This window comes from Vidua chalybeata, chromosome 19 (genome assembly GCF_026979565.1).
Source record: "Vidua chalybeata isolate OUT-0048 chromosome 19, bVidCha1 merged haplotype, whole genome shotgun sequence".
Lineage (NCBI taxonomy): Eukaryota > Metazoa > Chordata > Aves > Passeriformes > Viduidae > Vidua > Vidua chalybeata.
This window is the reverse complement of record NC_071548.1, coordinates 865383-877541: the sequence shown is the minus strand read 5'-3', so window position 1 is coordinate 877541 and position 12159 is coordinate 865383. Positions and strand designations below refer to the sequence as shown.

General features: G+C 47.3%; 1 protein-coding gene across 3 annotated transcripts in view; it reads right to left on the bottom strand.

Moving 5' to 3' along the window:
• Positions 1-12159, bottom strand: part of MYH10 (myosin heavy chain 10) — an 85884-nt gene that overhangs the window by 56019 nt on the left and 17706 nt on the right. For all 3 annotated transcript variants that reach the window (XM_053960138.1, XM_053960136.1, XM_053960137.1), the window contains exon 4: positions 303-330. In XM_053960138.1, the coding sequence (XP_053816113.1) occupies positions 303-330 (28 nt within the window). The remainder of the gene's footprint in view (positions 1-302; positions 331-12159) is intronic.

Below are 12159 nucleotides of genomic sequence, written 5' to 3'. Positions count from 1 at the left end.
GCTTTCCCACTGAGCAGTTATAGCACAGCAGAGATGGGAACTCCTTAAAGCTTTTGGCTTGGATGCAGAGCTCTTCACTGACATTTTAAAATCACATTTCTCAAGTAGAACGTGCCTAGAAAACTCAGTAATGAGAATTACAGTATTAAAAGACTACATCCCCATATTAAATATCACTTCATGCTACATCTTTTCCCACTGCCTGTCAAGACTGAAGACCAAGCTTTGCCTCCCACAGCTGTATCAAAGCCCCCTCTCACAATACAGATTCCCAAAATGCCAAATGAAAAATGATCACTCACGTGCAGAGAATTGATTGGTCCTCACGGTCTGCAAAACAAGAACAAAAAGGGTTAAAGGGGTTTGTTTACACTGCTCTGTAATCTGCAAAACAGCTCCTTTTAATTGAGTATTTCTAACATCCATCTTTTCAGTTTAACAGTTCTAAGGACGCTCTGAAGCAGTTTTAATAATGTCCCCATTTCACATGCACACACCCCTCAAACAACAGCTTGGAAGTTCCTAAAAGTCCTGACATTTCAGATAACAAAGTCAAAATTCTGGTTAAATTTAATAATCATCCACAGTAAGGCTTTTAACTTCATTTTCAGATGAAGTGGACCTAGCACTGCTTATTCTGAATGCATAAAGAATATAAAACCTTACATGAGGAGAAAAGCAGTTTCAAGCACACAACGCTGACAACCACACACTTGGAAAGAGCACTGCCATCTCCAGCAAACAACTGCTTTCCTCCCCAGCATTTTGTTTTCTTTTTGAAATGAACATGCAGGCCTGAAGAGCTCCCACAATTCAGCTTATTCATGAAAGCCTTGTCTAAAGGACATCCAGGGAAACCAAAACGCTGCAGCACTTGCTCAGCACTTTGTGCCACGCTCACGACCTTTGAGAAGAACTCCTCAAGGTCAGGTGCAGCCTGCAAGGGCTATTTCATCATGACAAGAGCTTCACAGAATGCATTTCAGCACCATATTAAAAATTGTATCATCAAAACATCTGAATAGACCTGCAGCAAGTACAGCATCTCAGTTAAAGCCTTTCAGAGCAGGCAGATGCTCCTGCACGCTGCCAGCACAGGCTGGGCCACAGATGCCACCCCTGGCAAGTTCTAGACTGCATTAACACCTAGGATGACAAAAAACAGAGCTGCTTTCTGATGGAAAAATGCTAAAAACATGCAGTCAGTTGTACTTTGAGTCTGCTGTTCAAGAATACCAAGCACTAGGAGTGACGGGCTGTGCCTCACCAGGGCCACCAGGTGAGCCCTGCAGCAGATGAGGGCTCCAAAAATCCCTCCTAAGGGTAACAAACAGCAGAACGAGTGCAGGAGAACTGAAGAATATTAATTCAGGTTATTAAAAGTGGGAGAGAAAAATTCCACGTGTTGGTGACCCTCCTGACAAGGCTGCAGGGATGCTCCTGGATCACTCCCTACAGCTGCATGAGGTGCAGCAGCTCCTGCAGACCAAAAAAAAGGAATGGGAAGCCTGGGACTGCAAGAAATGAAAGATGAGAGGGGGCAAAAGCAGTGGGAATAGGACAAGAGAAACATTGGGAAAACATTTATGGTCTTCTGGGTTTGGTATCAGGCAGCAGGCCCTGCAACATCTATCAAAAAGAAGTTTTTGGTGGCAGGAGCAGGGCCAGGGCAGGGCTCAGGTGCAGCTGGGTGTCCTGCAGAGCCAGGAGGGCAGCCAGGAGTGACTCCTGCACTGAGGCAGCTCCAGCCAGCAGGAGCTCAAGGGGACAGCACAGATCATCTGTAAATAAATTATTTATTTATTATTTAGTATATTCAGTCTTCTGTTCTTGCAGAAGAAGCAGCTGACTGAAAGCCAGGCTGGTACTGTGAGCAGAGCTGGAAGTTAGTACTTCTTAGCTTTAGTATTTACTGGCATTTCTTTAAAGTGACAAGTTGATTTTTCCCTTTCTTACTTCCCAGGAATAACTTTACTCTCATTTTGGCAGTGTAGCTGGGCCATTACCTCAAAAAACACAGCCTCCTCTAAACTAGACCTCTTCAGTTTAGCACTTCAAAAAAGTTAACAGAGCTAGCATTTGCCTTGAAGTTTAATTTATTTAAAGACAGGGTGAGTTTGTCAATGCTTTGTGTCATGACATTTGTTACCTGTGCATTTACCACGCAGTGCTACTGTGCCACAACACACAAGGCACACTATAAATGAATTTTCTTACCCAATTAAATTTAGAGAAAATCTACAAGTCCAGCAAGTTGTATTTATTTGTCACTGCCAGAAGCTCCGGCAAGCGCAGCCAAGCTTTTTAACTTTTTCTGTCCAGGAGCCTGAATTGACACAGCCCTTATAAAGTCAATTATCTGCACTCAAATATGCCACCCCAAACCCATTTCTCTGCGTCCATCTGGACCTCACAGACCAGGAAAGTGCAAGGGAGACAACAGCAAGCTTCAAGTTTTGCCTGGTGATGCCTTCCTCCTGCTGATGGTCAGTTCCAGCATGCAGCACTGAAGTGACAACAGCCAAACCCACCTGGAGGCTGGGGGTGATGCCTCAGGCAGTGCCAAATGCCAGCTGCCCTCTGGCCCAAGCAGGAGCTGATCTGCCCAGAGGCACTCTCTGACTGGTGGGAGGCTCATTTAGGGCTGGTTTCTTTAGCTCCCTCTCCCCCAGATGCCTGCAGCCCTGATTTCAGAGCCGGTGCTTCCCCTGCTCAGGATGCACCTGCCTGTCCTCAGCCTGCCTGCAAGGACAGCACAGGAGCTCTCTGCCAGAGCAGGGTTCACAAGCACGCAGATACCCAACCTCTGCACCTGGCTGTGCTCCAGTGACCCTGCACTGTACTGCTATTTGAAGTATTGCAGGTGTCCAGATCCCCCTCACCACTCGGGAATGAATGGGAGAAGGCATTTGGAGCTTCCCTGAGTGAAGTGCCCAGCCAGAAAGGCATTTTTGGAATTAGCACTCAGATCTAGGAAAACAATTCCACGGGTGCCTTACCTGCTTTGGGCTTTAACCTCTCTCTGATTGCAATTCTTGTCAAACAGTGACTTTTATACAGACACTGACTGTCTCACAATCCCCTTGTTTAAGGTGAGAACATGAAACAAGTGTGCCAAGGTGAAAAAAGTTAAATCTGCTTTCCCAGCTCGGGCTGGAGAGAAAGCAATGGGCTACCACACATCCAGCCAGCAGAACAGCATGCAGAGGAAAAAGGTTCTTCTTTGCAGGTGATTATTGGTCCTTCCTCAAACCCAAGCACAAAATTCTTGTGGATCATTCACTCTGGCACAGCCTTTCCTTCTCCCTGTCCAGAGCAGGGATCCAATGACAGCCCCATCTCTGCAGCAGACATAAAAAAAAAATTCCTGCTTCTTTGGGAGGTGGAGGAGGCAAGTTCTTTGGTATTTCTCAACCAGGAGAAATCATTTGCTTTCTAAAAAGAGCCCTGTGTGGGGAACGGAGGGCTCTTGTTTATTTGTAGGTGGTGTTTCATGCTCAGGAGCCACGGAGCACATCCCTGTTTGTTGTGGATGCAGGCTCCAAGGAGCTGCTGTGTGTGTGCCCTGTGCCACAGGTGAACAGGCTCAGATATCCATCTACCCAAGGTCATTGAAAAATTGCATTCTGGCAAGTTCTGTGAAAGCAGGTCAGTGCCTGGGGGAGAGGGAGCTCCCCACCAGCACAGGCTGTGCTGCTGCCAGAGCACTCCCAGGACTGCTCCACGAATGCCACGTGACAAGGACAGCACACAGGTGCCCCACAACCTGCCACTCCTCAAGTCCAAGCTTCCAATTATTTTCTTTTTCCTATTTTCCTGCTGGGCTGATAAACACGGGAAGAGATCTGGTTACAGAGATGAAGCGTGCCTTTTCAATTTGTGTTTGTCTTTAAAATGTTGCCTGGTTACTCCCTAAGCTATCATCAAACACTTAGCACTGCGAGAGTGACTTGCAACAAACACCTCTGCCCAGAGCCAGCGGAAGAGTGACAGGCACAAGTTTGCTTGCTGGGCACCCAGCAGGCCAAATGTGCCCTGACACACTTCTGGGCACCAGGAGAGTTCTGGTTATCCCACATTTCACCTCCATGGGCAGCTCACTCCTTCCTCAGTGCAGTTCCCAAAGCCAGGGCAGCCTGCAGGAATAAAGCAGCATTGTGCCCCCAGTGACCCATCCAATGCTCCAGGGACCCTTCCAGGAAGCAGGACACTCGCTAATAACATACAAAGTTGATATTTCAAGTTTTAACACCTACATTTCACCACCTTAAAAGTGTTCAAAGCTTTAAAGGAGCTGAACCTGCACATGCCCAAAGCATCTGATGTGGCACGTCCAGCAGTGTGGATATTCTCAGCTCAGTCAGAGAGAAAAAGAGAAATATTTTTCCCAGGCTTAGCCTGGCAGAAATCTTTCTCTTCTTCTCTCTGCCTGAACTGAGAATATCCACACAGCAGTGCTCTGGGAGCTGGGCAGTGTCACTGTCAGGTTACCCTCCTCAGCAGGGTTCAGGTGACTGAAGCATGGAAACACCACAGCTATCTCCAAGAAAGGTGAGCAGGATCATTGCACTATCCTTCCAAAAGCTGAAAGGAACCTCTGGAAGTGAGAAACTCTCAAGGACACTTCAGGAGAAGCCATCTCTCTTGGTGCACTTTCAGAATGCATTTATTTTTTTCTTCTTGCCTTGTCATCATCAGCTCATTCATATATTGGTTGGGTTTTACATCCAGTTCTTATTTCTTTGAAATAGTCAAGCAATGAACACGCAGAAATGCTCATTCTTTCTCCTAAAAGGTGTAACATTAATTAATACCAGAGGGAAAGATCAAGTTCAGATGCAGCCTACTCCTCATGGGTATCCAGAAGTTTTAAGTCCTAGAATAATAAGATTTATCAGCCTTGCTCCATCAGTGCTCAGACACTTTTCTCTCAGTGAAACTGCTCAGACATCACTCCGTGGAGAATTACATCAGCCCTCTCCCTGCAGCCCAGCTTCAAAGGCCGACCCAGCAGGGCTGCTTTAAATCACTCAGCAGTTGCCAGCCCTGGGTGTTCACCTGGTATTTCCCACACAGCCTGATGCAGGACAGACACGGGCAGTGTCTGCTGCACCTCCTCTGCTGCCCGAGAACTGCCAGCTCCAGCTGCCACCGACCCTCCTGACCAACCTGCCTCTCACTGCAGGGACCTCCAGGGCTGCAGCAAAAACAGGAAAACACCTCTTCACTCCGGGCTGGAGCACTGATGTAAACACTCTAGGTGTCCCTGCTATCTGTGAAGTTAAAGTAACAACAGCTTTTATTAAATAGATTTAAAAAAAAAAGTGGTTCTATCCCTTCCTCTGGAAGGTCTGAGATAAATCACAAGAGCCACGCTCCGGGTTTGCTGCTGGCTGAGCACATTAAGTTAAAAATTAGCAGTGATACATGGCAGAGGTCACCCAAAGCCCAGTCCAGGCTTACCCTGCCACTCGTTACAGTGACCCACAGCACTGAGACAGGGATTGATTTCTGCATGTCTGCAGCACACGAGGTGACCACGCTCGTTATTCCCTCACCCAGCCCAGCCTGGGAGGACTCGGCCAAGCTGTGAATTGGGACTATTTTAGAAATCACGAGTGAGGCATTTGCAACATTAGCTTGAAATTCCCCAAATTCCTGAGGAGCAAAGTGTGACGTGCTCAGCCTGCCAGCCAGGGCTGAGTCAGCAGCAGAGCACAGAACAAACAGGACTCTGTCCCCACCACACACCAGCACTGAGAACTGGCACTCTGTTTTACTTTTTAGCCCTGATTAAGTTAGAAGAACCTCAAATACGGTTTCGTTTTCACTATCAGTTCACTCCCTTCATTAATGATCACTAAGAGAAGCTTTAGTAGAATTAGTTCAGAAATTACAGCAGAGCTGCTGTGTTTGTGAACAGCAGCTCATAGGTAAGGTGCTGCTCACCTAATTCAATCACAAATCACAAATCCAAGCAGCTCTGGGGTGACTGAGCCAGCCTTTTCAAGCAGGGGCTGCTGTAATTCAGGAGAGCAGCAGAGCACACGAGGCAGCTTCAGGCTGGAGAACATCAGGGGAAGCTCCCTGGGCTGGGCGAGTGCTCCTGATGCCCACAGTGCCAAGCTTGGGGCCAGGCACAGCTTGTGAGCCCAGCTCAGTGCCCAGGCCAAGGGCTGCGGCTGCCAGGAGGGTTTCAGCAGCTCAGCTGAAGGGCAGTGGCAATCCAGAGGGAAAAGCTGCCCTGGCCAGAGCTGCCAGGCCTTGCTCCCTGATGGCCACAGAGCCACGGGCACGCAGGGGAGCAGAACTCTGCCCCCCTACAGCCCTTCATTCACCAAGCTCCCAAGGAGCTCTCCCAGGAGGAATGAAAATGCACACAGGCCACCCCTACACTTACATTTCAGTCCTTATTTGCATTCTGCTTAGCAGTAACCTAAGATTAGCAGGAGCTGGCCAGCCACAGGCTGGACGAGGTTTATCTGGACTGCAGAGCACTCAGCACAGCAGTGGTTTCCATCCTCCATCAATCCTGCTCAAGTTGTTCTACTTCCCACGTAGAATGATGTTGTTTAGACAAAGATTACGCTGTCCACTGAGACAATGATCCAAGGAGGCCCTTTAGGTTTAAGATCTGCAGTGTAAGCTCACTCATTTAACTTTTGCTCTTCTCCCTTCCAAACAAACAATCAAGCACAAACCACTTAACAGGGGCTGGCAGCTTTCACTCCAGACTCCTTCCCAAGCTGTCTGGTCATGCCTGAGCTGCACGAGTTTGGAGAGATGGCAAGTGTGCCAGCAGTGCCACAGCAGTGTCCAGGCACACACAGGGCACAGAGCAAGGCCAGCCACGGGCATTCGTGGCAGCCACCAAATCCTCCTGCAGTTTCCTGCTCCAGGTATTCCTGTTCATGTATTCCTCACCCAGGCTTTAAGCCCCCACTAGATCCTGAGGCACAGACTTATCACAGTTTAGCTCTGCTGTTAAAAAATTTGTTTCTTTTTGCTGTTTTGGATATGTTATCTGCAAATTTCACATAATGACTCTGTTCCTGCATAGGAAGAGATGGGTGGAGGAGGCTCCCTATTCCCTCTGCCACTTCAGATTCAGACTTCTGTTACATCTGACCTGAATTGTCATTTCCTTACTGAGCAATTTTGCTCATTCTGGTTGTTCTTCCAATGTCTCCTGTTCCATTTCCTCTTTGCCCAAAGCAGGGCAGCCCAGGGCTGTGCAGAGTGCAGATTAAATCACAGAATGGCTTGGGCTGGAAGGAACTTTAGAGATCATCCAGTCCCACCCTTGCCATGGCAGGGACACCTCCCACTGTCCCAGGCTGCTCCCAGCCCTGTCCAGCCTGGCCTTGGGCACTGCCAGGGATCCAGGGGCAGCCACGGCTGCTCTGGGCACCTGTGCCAGGGGCTCCCACCCTCCCAGGGGACAATTCCTTCCTAATCTCTAACTTACCTTCTGCTTTGTCAGTTTAAATCCATTCCCCCATGTCCTGCCACTCCATCCCTTGTCCCTTTCTTGGAGCCCCTTGAGGCACTGGAAGGGGCTCTGAGGTCTCCCCAGAGCCTTCTCTTCTCCAGGCTGAGTGACTCCAGTTCTCAGAGCATCATCCTGGTGCCTCCCCTGGCCTGGCTCCAGCAGCTCCATGTCCTTCCCGGGCTCACCTGTGTTTGTGCTTGGGATGTACTCTCAGCCTATATATCCTACAACTATTCTATTATAGATTGATTAGATGTATTATGAAGATAGAAAATGTGTCGAGTCTATGGTAAAAATGTTTCTTAGATTGTTCCCTTTTCCACTTCCTCCTCACATTCTCTCTGATTTACAACCACAGCTGCATTTGGGTGTCCCAGACTCTTCCTCCCTTCAGCTCCTGCTTAAGCATCAGCAGCTCCAGCATTACCAGGGGAATTCATCTTTCCCAAGAGAATTCATCTTTCCCAAGATGTTTATGCACAAAAAGCACAAACAGAGGAATGCAGGTTCCAGGGTTTGCAGCAGCAGCTCCCAAACCATAAAAAGCACAAAACAATGGGCAAGACTGACCAATCTTTAACCAGTTCTTTGCCCACATGAAGGCCTTTCCTCACACTGCTTACAACCCCCCTTGGCTTAGGATTGCTATCAAATTCCTTTTGGAAAGCTGATCATGAGTGCAGTGGTGCCCAGATTCTGAGCAGGACCCTCAGAGATGGCAGCAGCAGCTCACACCTGGTTGCTCTGCTGCCAAATGGTTTTGTGCAGCACAGTCCATCAGCCATTCCATCTCTGAGAGTAAGGATTTGGCTCTTGCACATTTTCTATCTTCAGCATTTTCTATTTACTAACCCTTCAGAGAATGATTTCCTGCTCTTTTCCTCAAATTTCCACAAGAGCTTCCCTGAGCAACTTCACAGCAGATATACATAAAGAGGGAGACACTTATTTTTTCCTGCTTTTCCTTCTCCACACCATCTGATGGCTTTACCACCACTTTGAAAAAGCCCTAGAAGAGGATGAATTTGAACGCCCCAGGGAGATCAGAAAGCCATGAGCTTTTATTCACCTTCTTCTCTGAAACAGCTGCACAACAACTTTTAACTCTGAGTCCTTGAGGAAGGCTCCCAAAGTCTGCCAGGAATTCCTGAGCAAGTACCTGAGAGCATCAACCTGGACAGGTGAAAGGAGGCTGGAGATACACCAAATTTTGGTGGATACACCAAGAAATTGGCAATTGTGCTGCTAAGGTGAGCCTGGGGTCCAAACAAGGAGCAGGACCAGCAGCCCTCACCTCTCCCCACTGGCTGAGGGATAAACCCTGCTCTGCTGCTCCCTTGCCAAAGGATAACACATTTAAGAGGGAGGGGGAGGGAAAAGAAGCTGCAGCAAGTGCTGGCAGTTATGGCATAGCTGCACCCTGAGCTCAGCAGCCCAGAGGAATGCAGGCAGGACTGACAAAACCCAGCTTTGTGCACAGCACGGCCCGGCCGGGCTCTCACGCTGCTCCCGAGATTAGAGCACATTGGAGGTTTTGTTCCATCAAGGCATCACTGCTTGTGCCTGTCATCTCCAGGCTTGGGCCAAGCAGGAGCAAATTATCCATTTCACAACTGCCTAGAAATAAAAGGAGTTTAATTTAAACTAAAGCTTCAGTGCAGGAGCAGGTGCTGACTGAGTAATCGCACAAAATGATTCATCTCATGAATGATTTCCCAAGTTGGATGTACTCAGTCTTGAATTCCTGTCTGTAGGCACAGGCACAGTTCAATTATAAGGCCAGCTTGCATAGCAAGTTTTAAAATTAAAGTCATCTCTGGCTGCTCAGAATATCAACCAAAAAAGCCCATGGAAGTGGCTCATCTATTGCAGCAGTGCACTTCAGAAGGGCACTGAGGAAACTAAAAATTCCTCATGTAACAATTGTCACCCCTGTCTCACTTGTAAATACAACAAAGTTACTGAAATTATGTAAAAAAAAGATGCCAACTTCTAAGCAATGAAGCCTTAAGAAAGAGCTGTTCACTGTAAAGATCATCATTCCTAATTAAGTGCCCAACCTTGAGCTAAGCAATAAACAGGGATCCAGCCACATTTTGACACAGAGAAGGACAAAGGTCAGTAAAGAACTAAAACTTTTCCAACCCTAACAAAAAAAAAGTTGAAAATGCAGTTTCTAGAAGTAGATTGTGTAAGCTCAGCTGAGCTTGTTACTGATGCCACTCACAGCTGGCCAAGCAAGGTGCAATAACTTCAACCCTGACAACTCCCAGCCCCTGAATCACACAGGTTTAATACCAAGAGACAGAACACAAAAGTGAGGGGAAGGAGATGAAATATTGAAAAACAAGTTCAGCTGACAGAAGTATTTATCATTTTACTTCAAATTCAAAAAGAATGAGGCAGGAGGCTGTTTGAGCATGATGGATTTCAGTTTTTTTCTACCTCATTTCTTGCTTCAAGAATGTGCCTGCACTCAGCCATGAAGACACTGCATGTGACACTCCTGGAGGTGTACAAGCAATCTGGATGTTAATGGTGTTGTCACCTGAGTATTTATATTCCACACCTGCCTGAGTGGACCAAGTGAAAGCCCAGAATTCTCAATGTAACAATAAAGGGACCTGTAAATCCCTCACATGGCATTTACCAAGTTCTGCTGGGATCATCATCCTGCACTTTGAAACTCGTTAAAAGCCCTTGGGGACCCTTTTGGGAAGTCAAGATGTAATGAAAATACCAAGAACATTAATGGCACATTTATCAGGTTCCATCTGCTCCTCACAACAGAGAACACCAACCATCACTCCCAACTCTTTCAGTCTCAGAGCAATTCTTCCCTCTCCCATTTGAAGATTTAATAGACCTTTAAAAGGAAAAAAAAAATGGTCTTATTTTAGTTTCAATTCTTTTCTTCCATATCTGGGGGTGGATATGCCCCCAAGGGAGGAGTTAAATCAAGATTAACTACAAATATAGATCAATAAGATGTTTTTAAGAGAGAAGCACTGCACCTGTAGGCAGTTCTGGCTTCTCCAACACCAAGTGTTCCCTTCCCCTCTTAGGCTGTTTCCGATAAACCTTCTCTGCAACAGGATTAAAGGCAGGCCTAAAATATCAGTGCTAATTTGGTGCTCATCAAGATGTCCTCAGGGAAACAGGATAAAAAGGAGAGACTAAGCATAATTATACAAGAGTAATATTAATAGGCAAGCTGGGCTTTAGCAACAAAAAGTCAACAAGTTTTCCTTAATATTTCTTCCGAAACACTCGTGTGTCACTGAATAAAGAGGCACAATAAAACAAAGCCATACTTCCTCTAGAAATCCAGTGGGGAAATTGGAAGGGAAGAGGGAAAAGAGAAAGCCAACTGTGGAAAAAGCACTGGAGAAAAATTTGTGAGCGCTGCTTTTGCACTATCAAATCTCCCTTGCTGGTAAAGTATTGTCACAGCCCTATCGCCCTAGAAAATTCATTTTCTTAAAGAAAATCCTGCTCTGTGGCAAATTTTCATGGCCCATAACTTTGAGCAGGACTGAAGAACACCAGCAAGGCTTGCAAATCATATAACCAAGCAGAATTAAGGTCAACATTGTCCCAGGGATTAGGACAGCAGTTCCTTATGATCATGTCAGCAATGCTCTGTGGGGCCAGCACCAGCCCTACCCCACTGCTGGGCTTTATTCCAGTCCATCACCCCTGGATATGGGTACTCCCTGCTTCACCTTCTCCTCAGGGAAATGAAGGGAAAGTGCAGGAGAAATCCACTAAACCACCTGTGAAGTAACACCCTACTACCACAGCACTTTGAAAAATAATTACTGGGGGAAAGAGAGGGGAAATCCAGTCTGGAAAGCTGAATTGCAGGTTATTATCTTCTGCGGTCAGGCACTGGGTAATGAGTCTTTTCCTGAAGAGAAATCCTGACTGGCATAACTAGAATGCAGCCCAGGACTTGCTTGTCCCAAACAAGAGCACCTTCAGCTCAGTCTTTAACACAACTGCTGCAGCAAAGGCAGCACCCAGCACTGCCTGAGCTTTGCTTTTCCCTGCAGAACCAGCCCCAAACCCCTGCTCCCTCACCACTCACCGGCTCATCTGCAGTGCTCAGCCACGGAGAACAATTCTGCAGGACTCAAGAACTCTACCAAGTGCTTGCTAGAACAATTCTGCACCTCCCAGAACCCGTGCTGTCTGCCTGGGGAATCCATTCCCCCCCCAAGCAGGGTCTCAGACCTGTGCTGTGTGCCAGAGCTCTTCCCCCACCCTCTGCCCCGTGTCTTTGGCAAGCACTGAGCCACATTTCCAAGCCCATTCTTCCCTCCTCACAGGGCACAGGGAGGGCTGACCTGGGCAGCCAGGGGGGCAGGAGATCCCCCCAAACAGGAAATTCTTCAGGGGTTTGATGGCTGCAGTCAGCAGTGCTTCCACACAGACTCTTCCCACCACAGCACTCATGGAGAACTGCAGGGATTCGTTTGTATCCCCAGTTTAGGAAAATTCAGAGTGTTCCAGGAATGTTTAAGACAAGGAATAACTATGGAGATGCACATGCACCAGTTCTGCTGACCAGAAAATCCTTTGCTTTCATAATCTAAAAAAAAAATCTCCATTTTCTTATTTAAGCACAAATATTAAGCATACAAAACCTCAGCAAAGCAGAAACT